We start from the raw sequence: 13345 nt of genomic DNA, 5'->3' as shown, positions 1-13345 counted from the left end.
CTTTGTAACTGAACTCTCTACAAGGTAACTTCTTCTAGCTGATCTCTCTACAGGATGACTTGTTTCTAACTGAACTCTCTATAGTGTGATCTGTTCATAGTGGAACTTTCTACTGGGTGATTTGTTTGCAGCTAAACTCTTTGCATGGTTGTTTCTTTGTAACTGAACTCTCTACAAGGTAACTTCTTCTAGCTGATCTCTCTACAGGGCAATTTGTTTGTAGCTGAATTTTCTACAAAGTGATTTATTTGAGCTGAACTCTCCTCATGATGGCTTCTTTGTAGCTGAACTCTCTATTAGGTACCTTCTTCTAGCTGATCTGACTACAGGGTGACTTGTTTGTAGCTGAATTCCCTACAGAATAACTTGCAATGTATACATGCAGCTGAATGCTTTATTAGGGTGACTGTTCTATTAGAGTATCTCGATCTCGCATTTGCTGCACGTAGTTGCCTTTCGAATCATAACTCAGTGATTTGTATTCCAATTCTTCTGTACTACTGCAAGAACTTTCTATGATGATTATTCCAGCTACATACTGATTTTCAGCTTGTTGCTCTAAGCGGTTTGCCTGGTAGACACGAAAACTAATAGTTTTTTTATTCATAAAAATCGATCGCGTAATTTTGACACAGGTTGGGTTTTGTGTCATATCTCCATGGTCTTTATCTCGATTCCTTTCAAACCACAAAAAGGCACTCCTACGATGGTTGCTCCATCTACATATCAATTTTCAACTGATTCCTCCAAGGGGTTTACCCTGTAGGCGTGACAGACCTTCGACCTTATTTTACGCAAATAATCGGTCATAACTCCGTGAATGTTCATCGGATTCCTACCAAAGTTGGTACGGAGATCCGCCTTAATGAGCCCTTTAAGTGTGCCAAATTTCAGCCCAATCCAAGCACGCATTCGTGTTTTATGGCGAATTTTGCGAAGTGTGCGAAATGAAGAAGATGAAGAAGAAGAAGAAGAAGAAGAAGAAGAAGAAGAAGAAAAAAACGAAGAAATTAAAACGAAAGTTTGTTCGCTCGTATCTCGGAAATGGCTGGAGCGATTTTCTTCAAATTTGGTATGTAGACTCCCTTAACTGGGCGGCATGTCTCCAGTAAATTTGGTTCCAATCGGATAAGGGATCACAGAGCTACATAGGTGTGAAAATTGTGTTTTCTTTCTTCCTGTTAATATACTCACGGTGTGGCGCGCCGGCTTCTTGGGCCGCACGACACACTATCGTGTGTCTTGATATATACTCTGGCAAGCACTTAAATGCTGTGTGACTGCATAGCAGAAATACTTTAAAGCTTTTACCACCAACTACTAGAAAGTATGGCTGTAGGTTTCAGTCTGTTTTATTGTGATTAGTTGATCAATTCAGTATGCAAGTGCCATTGGTTGCACATTTTCATAGTCTCCAAATGTTCTGTTTCACCTGCAGTTCATTTGAAAATTCTCTATATACAAACCATTTAGTTAAGGAAACAGCAATGTATTTATTACGTAATTAAATAGGAAGGGCAATCCTCCTTGGTTTCTTTCACTTCTATGAGGTGGCATAATTCACTTTTTTTTTTGTTGTAAAATAATTTTCGTATGTAAAACTTGTACAAAATTTCTTGATGAAAACTTTCAAACTGCTCTAATAGAGCAGTCATTCCTGTAAACAAAAATATTTTTACATGAAAACGTTTTGCACAAAAATAAAGAGAATTACAGTGCATCATTACTGATGAGTCTACTACAAGCTTCAGTGATATGATGAAAACTTCACGATCATATATAATGCAATATTCCAGTAATGCAATAGCAACTGTGTAAATGTGATGAGTTTGGTGATACAAACTTATGTGCCAGAAGCCCATATAAGCATGTTTTATGACACTGATGGGAACATGTATATATGTATCTACGTAGTATTATATACATTGGAATCTGTCTTAGCAGCCACCTGTATAGAAAAACCACCTCTCTAAAAGACTACCCCCAAGTGAAAAGTTACTAGTAATTTCTGCACTAATCTACTGGTCTAAAGCAACCGTCTAGCTATTAAATTTAAGCACAAAGAGGACCATCTTGGACAAGTTCTTCCACTGTAATAGCTAACTAATTATAAGACAGAATGAAGTACAAGAGAAAAAAATAGTTTCAACCATTATATACAGTGTAGTTGTAAAGTGTTCCCATCACATTCTCTCTATTGTTTTCTATGCAGTTTCTTAGCAAATCTTTTGATCACCTTGAGAGCACTTCTACGTGATTCTCTCCTGCTTCTAATTGTTGCTTCACTGATTACACTGGGACTAATTACGCTGGGATGTACTCCAGATCCAACCACTTTATCCCCTAATATGAGATAAATGGAGCTATAGCTACAGATGTCAACTACTTACTTGAAGGTTCAAGATCATTGAAGCCAGCTAGCCACTCCTCTTCCATTATAAATTTGTCATCGTCCTCATCGAATATTGAAAACAGATTCAAAAACGTTGGCTTTGAAGTAAAGAGGTGGTCGATGTCTTCCATCAAGAAACGGAATTCATATTCTTCAGTTAACTTGTCATCTTTGTTCTTGTCAAAATGTTTAAATGTCCGCCTCAGCCCGTGGTCTCTGCGTTCAAGTGCTGTTTCTATAATGATATTATACAATAGCTAAAATTTGCACATACATACTCAAATACTAATACCATTAAAACAGAAGTCAGTTCAAGTGCTTACCTAATGGAATTGCTTCAAGCAAATCCTTGTTGATTTCAGGTATGTTTGTTTGGTATCGATATTCATACCATATATAAATAACTTTAAGGATTATCACCTTGTATTCTTGTTCCATCTCAGCTAAAGGAGGCACCATAGTGAACTACATGTGTTCTAGTTTTGAGTTATTTCTTACCTTCAGAGTCAGTATTGTTCACAATGTCATTGCAAGTATATTTCTGGCATTTCATATTCTGATTGCTGCATGTACTGTAATAATAGAAATACCAATTGCTATTTAATCACAAAAGTGCAAGTAAAATAATGTTTAGGGATTGACATTTAATTGCTACTTCAGCCTGTAAAAAGTACATAGCCATGACTGAAGTTGAGACTAAATGTCAACTAGTTAGCTGCAGGTGTACCTCACTTCCCTTGTTTTATTGCTTTTTATTTTCATTAGGGATGAAATGAATATCAAATTTTAAGAATCTGAATATTCTTCAAATTAACAAACGAATTAACGAATTATTCTTTAAGAATTTTTGTATAACTAGATGTTCAAAAGGGACAAAATGACTTTGATTACTATTACAACTTATTATGAAAAGACTGTTACATGTGTTTGTCTTTAAAAGGAGATAAATTACAGTTTTAAAATGACAGCTTTCAGTTTTTAGAAGTTTTTCAAGATTAAATGTGTAATTGTTTGGATTAATGAACATTAGACGACTAACGAATATTTCTTAACAAACAAGTAATGAATATTCGTACTATTCTTTTCAGCCTTAATTTTCATGATCCCTAGCGGGGGGATGCTGAGGTGGAAGGCGGACTCACCTGCAGGGGTCTGGGGGGCTGCACCCCCCCCAGACGCTGACGACATTTTCACAATTGTATGGCTCAAAATCGTTGGAAATTACATATTTAAGGACAAAACAATGATCACATACATGCACATAGCAAAGGAGCTACCTAAATATGGATTAAATCCTACATAACATTGTATTACAATTTACATGCAATTGTACTGATATACATGTCTCAGTATGTATTGTATTTTGTGTATACTCTAGAATGAAAGAATGGCCTTTGCGAATTATACAAAAATCGTTATTTATAGTAACATATCACTTATATTTATTTATTTCCTAGTGTTAGTTAAATGTAAATGCTTTAACAATTAAATCATCAATTCTGTTCTGAAGCAGATGCATTAACAAGTTGTTCAGTTAACCCGACTACTTAACACTTTGTACACTAGAGAAGGATCTCTCTGTTGTTGTAACTGTAACAGCTAGGAGGGGTACACCCAACACACGTACTTCAGTGGGTACTGACACACAAGTATACGCACTTCTTATTCAATATCATCCACATTATTGCTATTACTAGTGGTGTTTGCTGTGTCATCACCTTCGCTTTTATCACTTCCATAAACGTTATAACTGGAATATGTTAGTTGCAATCTTGTACTCCAATCCTATTCATCTCTGCACGTGGGAGACACGTGACATCGTGTTAGATTGTGAATCCATCATTTTCTATACTTCTTCTGAATCACACTAGTGTTAAACAGCTAGCCAATGATCAGCTGCAACATCGGAATCTTTGAGGTAATACTTGTCATCGTAACCGTCACGGGATCCCTTTGTCTGATCACGTGATCTGTTTTAATTAATTTGCGGCGTGTGCAGAGAAATTTGTGGGGGTGCTCCAGCACCCGTTGCACCCCTGCTTCCTACGCCTCTGTATTCTACGTGTATATACTCATGACTCACTTTAATGTATTTATAATGATGCATGGTTAAACTTATTTGTTGCTTGTGCTATTATTATTATTATTATTATTATTATTTGTTTACTGTACAGAAACCTCCATATGGAGTATAGAGGAACTCACCTAATATCAGACGGGCTCCAAAATCGGACGCAATTACTCGAGCTACAACAGGAATTTTTTAACAACTCATATGTCTTTAGATAGTTCAAGGCTGTGGGACTTTGGGCACCAAGTATCAGCTTTCTCGGCTTCTTTGTCTGGTGGCAGCAGCCCTGCAAAGTCATTTCTGATTAATACGTATAATCGGAAAAAACAGTCGATTCACGGACACTCACCGTCTACATATCAGACTTGCATTCAATCAACAGTTTTCTACCTTAAAGTAGTAGAGTAACTCATCTACTTTCTAAATATCCCTGGTTTATTAAATCAAATCCTTTTAATCACGAATTACAAATCAAATAAAATGAGACGTCACTGGAGTAATATTCGCACCATAAATTTAAGTATACGGAAACTTGATAAAGTATACGTTATTTGAGATACGTATACGGGAAATGTTCACCGTATACTTTTACAAACATCGTTTACTTCCGTATACTTAAATTCATAGTGCGATTATTACTCCAGTGACGTCTCATTTTATTTGATTTGTAATTCGTGATTAGAAGGATTTGATTTAATAAACCAGGGATATTTAGAAAGTAGATGAGTTACTCTACTACTTTAAGGTAGAAAACTGTTGATTGAATGCAAGTCTGATATGTAGACGGTGAGTGTCCGTGAATCGACTGTTTTTTCCGATTATTCGTATTAATCGGAAATGACTTTGCAGGGCTGTTGCCACCAGACAAAGAAGCCGAGAAAGCTGATACTTGGTGCTCAAAGTCCCACAGCCTTGAACTATCTAAAGACATATGAGTTGTTCAAAAATTCCTGTTGTAGCTCGAGTAATTGCGTCCGATTTTGGAGCCCGTCCGATTTTAGGTGAGTTACTCTATAGTACAACAGACTAAATTAAGAATAAATTATAGTGATTGTACTTAGCTACAATTAATACATTGTTTAAATGTGTTTAAGGTAGGTGATTCCACAGTACTGCTAGATAGGTTATTCCATAATTTAATTGTAGAGGGGTAATAAGAGTAAAGGTAAGAATCAATTCTGGAGTGTGGCTGCAAAAATCGTTGATCGTGACCTCGTGTTTGGCTTGCTGTTGGGATTAAATAGGTTCCATTATCGATGTGAACTTGTCTATGCACCATTTTATACATCATAACTAGCTTCAATTGTTCCGTCGCTGTTCAAGAGTTGGTAGATTCAGGTGATCTAGTATCTCAGTTACACTAGCCCAGGGTGAATAATTGTTTGTAATAAACCTTGCAGCTCTTCGTTGGACCATTTCTAACTTGTAGATGCTACTGTTAGTGTATGGAGACCAGACAGTTGATGCATACTCTAAGATAGGACGTACCATTGCTAGATAACACAGCTTCTTAGTTTGTTGAGTGCAAGAGCTAATATTACGTCGCAAAAAGGCATTGGCTGAGTTTGCTTTACAGGTAACATGTTGGATATGGTTATAGCTATAGCTATATGGCTGTCTTCACAGGGGCGGATCCAGAGTTTGGAAAGGGGGATGCACTTGCTGAAAAAGTTGAAGACCAAAAAAAAAAAAAGGTCGCAGCAATAATGGCTGTCGTTTACCAAATGTATATACTATAAAGTAACTTATATAAAGATCCTTATTCATAGCTACACTGCCTCATGAACACTAGCTGTGACTGCTTTATTAGAGTGATTGACTGCTCTATTAGAGTATCTTGATCTTGTATGCTAGTTTTTGTAAAGGATGGAGGGGGGGTGCTGTGCCCTGGATCCGCCACTGCTTCATTTTATCTTCAATGACTCAATAGTACATAAAGTGTGGTAAAGTTTTTATATACTGATATCATCATGTTACATCACGTACCGCTATGCCACTTCACACACTTGTATGTAATGATATACAATACCTGAGTAGCATATGCATGAATGGTAGAAGCATAGTAGCAATCATTGTTGGAGTCATTTATGAGATGAGGTAGTTCAAATTAACCACATATATCAAACTTAAATTATCAACAAGCATATGACAATTGTGTGTTGTGTGTGTATAGTATTTAGAGAACATGTGCAGCATGCTGTAGTATAGCTATATGTAACATGTGTAGGGTGACTCCAAGGAGGTTTCTGGCCTAATAAAGTGGTCACACTATTTAGAGCAGCAGTGTAGCAAGCTATGTAGCTATAGAGACCTTTGTGATGTTAATGCATAGGGCAGTTATTCTCAGCAGGCAGTTACCAATTTTTTTCTGGTCTTCACCTAAAGTCTTGATTAGAAACCAGTCACCAAAAATCCTGGAGCTGCCTATGTCATGTACTGTCTGCATTTGTTGAATGTAGCTTTGTGATTTGTGTTTCTATTTGCAATTTTCAAGTAAGAATATTATGTTTAAGTGCTGAAACAAGTTAACTACTTTTAAGTTGTTGCATTGCACACTGCATGAAATGGACAGTGTCTTTTTATAGTCAATATTCTTCAGTATATAAAAGATGCTTCATAATACTTCCACAGCTATTATTTACATAGAGCAGCAGCTACACAGGTACACTAGCCTAACTGACAGCACTTAAGTGTATTCAAATAGCTTAGGTCATTTTCAATACTACCACATTGTGGCTTTCAGGTGAAGTGATTGTTGAAGTGATTGTGGCTTTCTAGTGAAGTGATTGGCAGTATTTCCCTTAAAAGCCAGAAGATGGGTTAAACCAAATGTGACCATATTTTACAAAATCGATTGAAATCTTGATCAGAAACCAGTCACCAAAAATCCTGGAGCCGCCTATGTCATGTACTGTCTGCATTTGTTGAGTGTAGTGCGTTTCTATTTTTTACAAGTAAGAATATTATGTTTAAGTCCTGAAACAAGTTAACTACTTTTAAATTGTTGCATTGCACACTGCATAAAATGGACAGTGTCATTTTATAGTCAATATTCTTCAGTATATACAATTATATAAAAGACGCTTCATAATACTTCCACAGCTATTATTTACATAGAGCAGCAGCTACACAAGTGCACTAGCCTAACTGACAGCACTTTAGTGTATTCAAATAACTTAGGTAATTTCCAATACTACCACATTGTGGCTTTCAGGTGAAATGATTGTTGAACTGTTTGTGGCTTTCTAGTGAAGTGATTGTTGAACTGATTGTGGCTTTCTAGTGAAGTGATTGGCAGTATTTCCCTTGAAAGCCAGAAGATGGGTAAAATCAAATTAACTAGAGAAAATATAGCTATTACAATTTGGCCTTCTGCACAGATATGTCAGCCCTATTAACCATGCAGTGAAGAACATTATTGGCATTAATTAAAACATAGCTCCAAATCAGCTAACATGGTGAGCATACACTAGCACCATCACCAAAATTACAGTTGCACGTGCAAATTAATACAGCTGCACAAATATTACCCTTGTTGTACCCCTGTATGAAAGATGCTCATGGCTTGTTGGCAGCTGGGCCAGACTGAGTACAGTGAAGCCTTAGTGAGCATAGTAAATACATTGTTTAGTTAGCACTTTATTGTTGTACACACACTTAGGACACCTTGATAATCAGGATGCTTGTCTGTGGTCCCATTTGTATTAATGTACAAGTAATAGTCCAGTCATTTTATGAAAAAAAAGGGGTCAACCTTAAACTAATTGCAACACAAATGGTTTCAACAGTTTCTAGCACAGAAAAATGTGCTCTATAACATATCAAAAGTCCCGGAAAATTCCATAAGGGGAATTGACCTTTTGCATGACCTTTTTAGCCTTTTTTAGCAAAAAAAAATAGGATTCCTGCTTCTATATCAGCTGTACACTATCCAAACTATTTACATTTGGTATCAAATGATTGTTCTCACTATAAGGAATAAGATGATACTTGTTTGGTATCCATAGCTTAATTTTTTCTAAAGTTATCATCATTTTACTGGACAAAACTGACATTATTTAGTACCGCCCACGCACTTAATTAAATTTTGGTTTAACCCATTTATTGCTTGTCTAATGGTAGTTTTCCCATGGCAAGGGACTTTTTTATAACAGAGGATCATAATGAAGACTAGAAGATGCATTTGTTACCATGGAAACCGAGAAATAGCATAGTTTTATATGCAATTGTAACTAGATCTGCAAAACTGGTCTTATCGCCCAAGACAGGAAGTTTGATTTTTTCACACAAACACAAAGCTTTAAGAATGCACTATCGAATTTCACTGCCATAGTCGACCAGAGTAAAGTGGTCTGCTTTTGCTAGCTGCCTTTTTCAAGCAGTGGCGAGCCATACGAGTGGTCTGGGGCCTTGATGGAGCCCTAGCCAACCAGGAGATGGCTGTGTGTGGCTGTATAGCTCTGTGGTATTGGACAATGACCTGTGCTGTAAGTTTCCTTTCATTTTAGCCAGTTTTGAGCCCTAAATGGCCCATAACTTGGCTTAATATAGTAATAGTAGTATAGTAATAGTAATATTTAAACAGGGAGTCCAAATATATCCCAACACATTCCTCTTTAATTTTAAAACAGTATCTTGCCCACCTTCCAGGCCCGCCGCCTCCCACCCCTTTTGGAGTTTGTTTGATACAGGCAACCTCAGTTTAAAAAACTATCTAAAATGGTGGGAAACTTAGCTGTTGACTACTTCTTCAGTAGATGATCTGGAAGGTAATAAATTGCTGTAAAATGTGTGGAAATCCTGTACACTGTTAAAACTGAGGTGGTCATAGCACACGTAACCAGCAGTACACCCATGGGGTACAGGCACACTTTTAAGATATAGTGTGTGAAGCACACAAGACGAGCAGTGTGACTGTATATTGGTGTACATGACAGATTTGTAAATGAAAAACTATTTTCTGCTATTATAGATGATTCTAGTATTAAAAGTTAGGTGTTCTTTGGCATCCTTTATCATTTACAGGTAGCAGGATGTATAGAAAAGCATCAATTTTATTGAATTTATGTGCTATAAATAAACTCATTTTGTACTAAGCCATTACACAGACACATTACAATAAAACGTGTATTTGTGCATATGTGGTATGTTAATGTATTGTACATAGCATGCACTCCTGTGGTGTATGTGATGTGTAGGAGATGATAGTTCACATTTGTCCATTAGTTAGCAAATGTGAACCATCATCTCCTACACATCACATACTCCACCGAAGTATGTGATGTGTATGTGGTATGCACAAATACACATTTTATTGTAGTGACAATTCAAGTCGATGAGCAAAACTGGTATGTTTGTATCAATAAAGTAACCAATTTGCATTAACCAAGAGTAAACCTACTCTTGATTAACATTAACTCATAGAATTTCCATTAGATTAATCCAGTCAACAGTAGAGAGATGAAAAATTTGTATACTGATGATCAGTGGGACCCATACATATTTTAAGGTAGCCTCAGTTGAGTGAAATTAAATCCACAATCAAACTCCAGGCTTGGTGATATAGGTTTTGTATACATTTTGAAACAATGTTTAAGTAGAGATTTGAAAGCAGTAAGTTGCTGACTAACTAATAGTGTTGTATACTGTTTGTATCAGTATTGCTGACATTCCAGGAATGTTACACCAATTATGAAACTGCAGATGATGTAATATTTCACAATAATACTATGATGAGTAGTTGACTTTGATAATAAAGCTATCACATTCTACCCTTCCACTCCTGAATGCACAAGTACTTTTTTTTCAGCTGTACATGTATGGTCACACTATTATTAGTGTGACTAATATGGTGTGCATACTACTCTTGTAAGGATGTGCCAGTTTGGACAACAATATCACACCTGTGTTAGTGTGTTGTGACCACTACTGTATTTACAGTGTATGCGTAGCTACCACCACTGGCAAGCCACAACCCTCTGAATATTTAAAACTAATGTTTCTCGATACTTTTAAATGGACGATAAGACCGGTTTTCCCAGAGACAGTCACAATTCAGTTGTTTCATGCTCTATTGTCATGAAGATGGATTTAATTCTTTACAATTCCAAACCTGACATTAAGTTAGGTACATATACAATGACATTGAAAATTGTATGGCCGTGGTAGTGGAAAATCTATTTTCTTGTGTATATAAATGGTAAGTTTTGCTTTCATTTAGTGTTGGTATCTGTATCACTTCTTCATGGATTGGGGGTATCTGAGTTGGTGCAGCCTGTTCCCTTGCAGTAGTCACAAACAGATACAAGAATATCGGTGTCATCACCAACTAGCAGAGTGTCTGCTACTCTGGCTAAATCTACTGCTTTTTGTACATTCATCACACCAGCATCTCCTGAAGCATGGTACACTTTACAATTTCTTTCCAAGAAGCAGCTAAGCATATTAATGAACTGTTGCTTGTTGGTGCTGTTCAATAAAAAAGTTCCCTTCTTCATGTTCAACTTTGTATCTTTGGTGAATGACATAGCCACTCCAGAGCATCCTTTGACCCTCCTCAGATACACCATATCTTTTGTTGATGACTTCTCATGTGTCATTCACCAAAGATACGAAGTTAAATATGAAGAAGGGAACTTTTTATCGAACAGCACCAACAAGCAGCAGTTCATTAATATGCTTAGCTGCTTCTTGGAAAGAAATTGCAAAGTAAGTATGTACATATAATCATGTACATATAATCAGTAAATTGCAAGCTCCAGATGAGCTGTTGAAAATGATTAGATGTAACTGCCACACTGACTACAGCAGCATGAGATGCACTTGCAAGAAATTCAATGTGAAATGCTCTTCTGTTTATGGCAACTGCAATGGAACAGGCTGCACCAACTCAGATATCTCAATCCATGAAGAAGATGATACAGACTGAATGAAAGCGAAACTTATCATTTATATACACAAGAGAACAGATTTTCCACTACCATGGCCATGGTTGAAGTACAATTTTATTATAATGAGTGTCATTGTGTATGTACCTAACTTAATTTGTACAATGTCAGGTTTGGAATTATAAAGAATTAAATCCATCTTCATGACAATAGAGAATGAAAACAACCGAATTGGATATAAAGCTATGCTATTTCTTGGTTTCCATGGTAACATATGCACCTTCTAGTCTTCATTATGATCCTCTGTTATAAAAAAGTCCCTTGCCATGGGAAAACTACCATTAGACAAGCAATAAATGGGTTACACCAAAATTTAATAAGTGCGTGGGCGGTACTAAATAATGTCAGTTTTGTCCAGTAAAATGATGATAACTTTGGAACAAATTAAGCTATGGATACCAAACAAGTATCATCTTGTTCCTTATAGTGAGAACAATCATTTGATACCAAATGTAAATAGTTTGGATAGTGTACAGCTGAAATAGAAGCACAACTCCTAATTTTTTTTGCTAAAAATGGCTAAAAAGGTCATGCAAAAGGTCACTTTCCCTTTATGGTATTTTCCGGGACTTTTGATATGTTATAGAGCACATTTTTCTGTGCTAGAAACTGTTGAAACCATTTGTGTTGCAATTAGTTTAAGGTCAAACCATAAAATGACTGGACTATAAGAGAATCTTGCATGATAACCAGGACAATTGTTGTATTCAATCTCTGTGGCAAAAGTTTATTTTAATTATGCAAAGTAAACTTTTTGTGATTAGGTCTGGTAGTTTTGGTAGAGAGTTCCTTAACTCTCGTATGACAGATGTACAAACCACAAGGCCAAAGGACCACTCAAGTCTAGCTGATTTTGATTGTGAAATTTGATAGTCCATTCGTGTAGCTTTGTGTTCTTTGTGAAAAACCAAATTTGCTGTGATGGGTGATAAGACCAGTTTTCCCAGACCCAGTCACATACAGTGTAGCTATATCTTTCTAAAATTCCAGAGCAATGGAATAGTATAAAATGTACTCTAATTGAACAATCACTGGATGCTGCATTTGTACATGATCTACTGTTCCATTAGAATATTTTGAGATTTTGGAATACTATAATGAAATAGGTCAGGACTGAAAAGCAACTTTGATCAGGAAGTTAGACTTCATACACAACTGAAGGCTGCTGCACGTAAAGAGTCACTTCTTCAAAGCTGCATGTTTCTTCTAATGATTTGATCTTTTAATCAGTGTAACTGCTGCATTAGAATGCCTGACTGTTTTGTTATAAGCATCTAACTCTTTACAGGGTGATTTTTTTGCAGCTGAGCTATGTAGTATCCCAACAACATATAATTATATTGATGTTAATTTTGGTCTAGACCTATTCCACTCTGCATATATATATATATATTAATCCAACAACTGAATGTGTTACTGTATAATACTCTCAATAGCAGCTTGACGTATTATATTGAAATACATCAAGCAATTAGCCAATAGAATTAGTATTACACTTGTTTGTCAAGGTCCCATGACAAAAATCTATGATACTAATTTGATTGGCTAAAATAGTGTGGTGTGTTTATATTAGAAGTAAATGTCCAATTTGACAACTATTGTTACCATAGTGATAGATGCCCCCAAGGCATGACACAACATGGCTGCTTAGCAACGGTTGCTAGGTAACAGTTGCTAAGGTAAAGTCATTTTGAGACCATAGCAACGGTTGCTAAGTGTGATTGGTATTTTGCAGTGGTTATTTTTTGAATTTCTGTTGCCTAGTAACAGTTGCTATGGTTGTCGGATTAATTTGCAATAGGACGGATGGATGTGGTATTCGGGATTAATAGTTCTCGCACTGTAAACAGGAAGGAAATAGTGCTCGGCTTCACCTCGCACTATTTTACTCCTTCCTGTTTACAATGCTCGCACTATTAATCCCGAATACCACAG

The 13345-nt window shown here is 36.4% G+C and overlaps 1 protein-coding gene across 4 annotated transcripts in view; it reads right to left on the bottom strand.

Annotated features, from left to right (window-relative positions):
- Positions 1 to 2082: 2082 nt before the first annotated feature.
- Positions 2083 to 13345, bottom strand: part of LOC136263440 (uncharacterized) — a 70823-nt gene continuing 59560 nt past the window's right edge. Inside the window, exons 1-6 of one of the 4 annotated variants that reach the window (XM_066057961.1) lie at positions 4813 to 4934; positions 4598 to 4749; positions 2891 to 2964; positions 2716 to 2835; positions 2391 to 2627; positions 2083 to 2343 (exon numbers count right to left, since the gene is read on the bottom strand). In XM_066057961.1, the coding sequence (XP_065914033.1) occupies positions 2195 to 2343; positions 2391 to 2627; positions 2716 to 2835; positions 2891 to 2945 (561 nt within the window). In that variant the 5' untranslated portion in view covers positions 2946 to 2964; positions 4598 to 4749; positions 4813 to 4934 and the 3' untranslated portion in view covers positions 2083 to 2194. The other 3 variants (XM_066057963.1, XM_066057960.1, XM_066057962.1) reach the window with 3 other exon arrangements.

Source organism: Dysidea avara, chromosome 8, assembly GCF_963678975.1.
Source record: "Dysidea avara chromosome 8, odDysAvar1.4, whole genome shotgun sequence".
Lineage (NCBI taxonomy): Eukaryota > Metazoa > Porifera > Demospongiae > Dictyoceratida > Dysideidae > Dysidea > Dysidea avara.
This window is presented reverse-complemented; position numbering and strand designations above follow the sequence as displayed.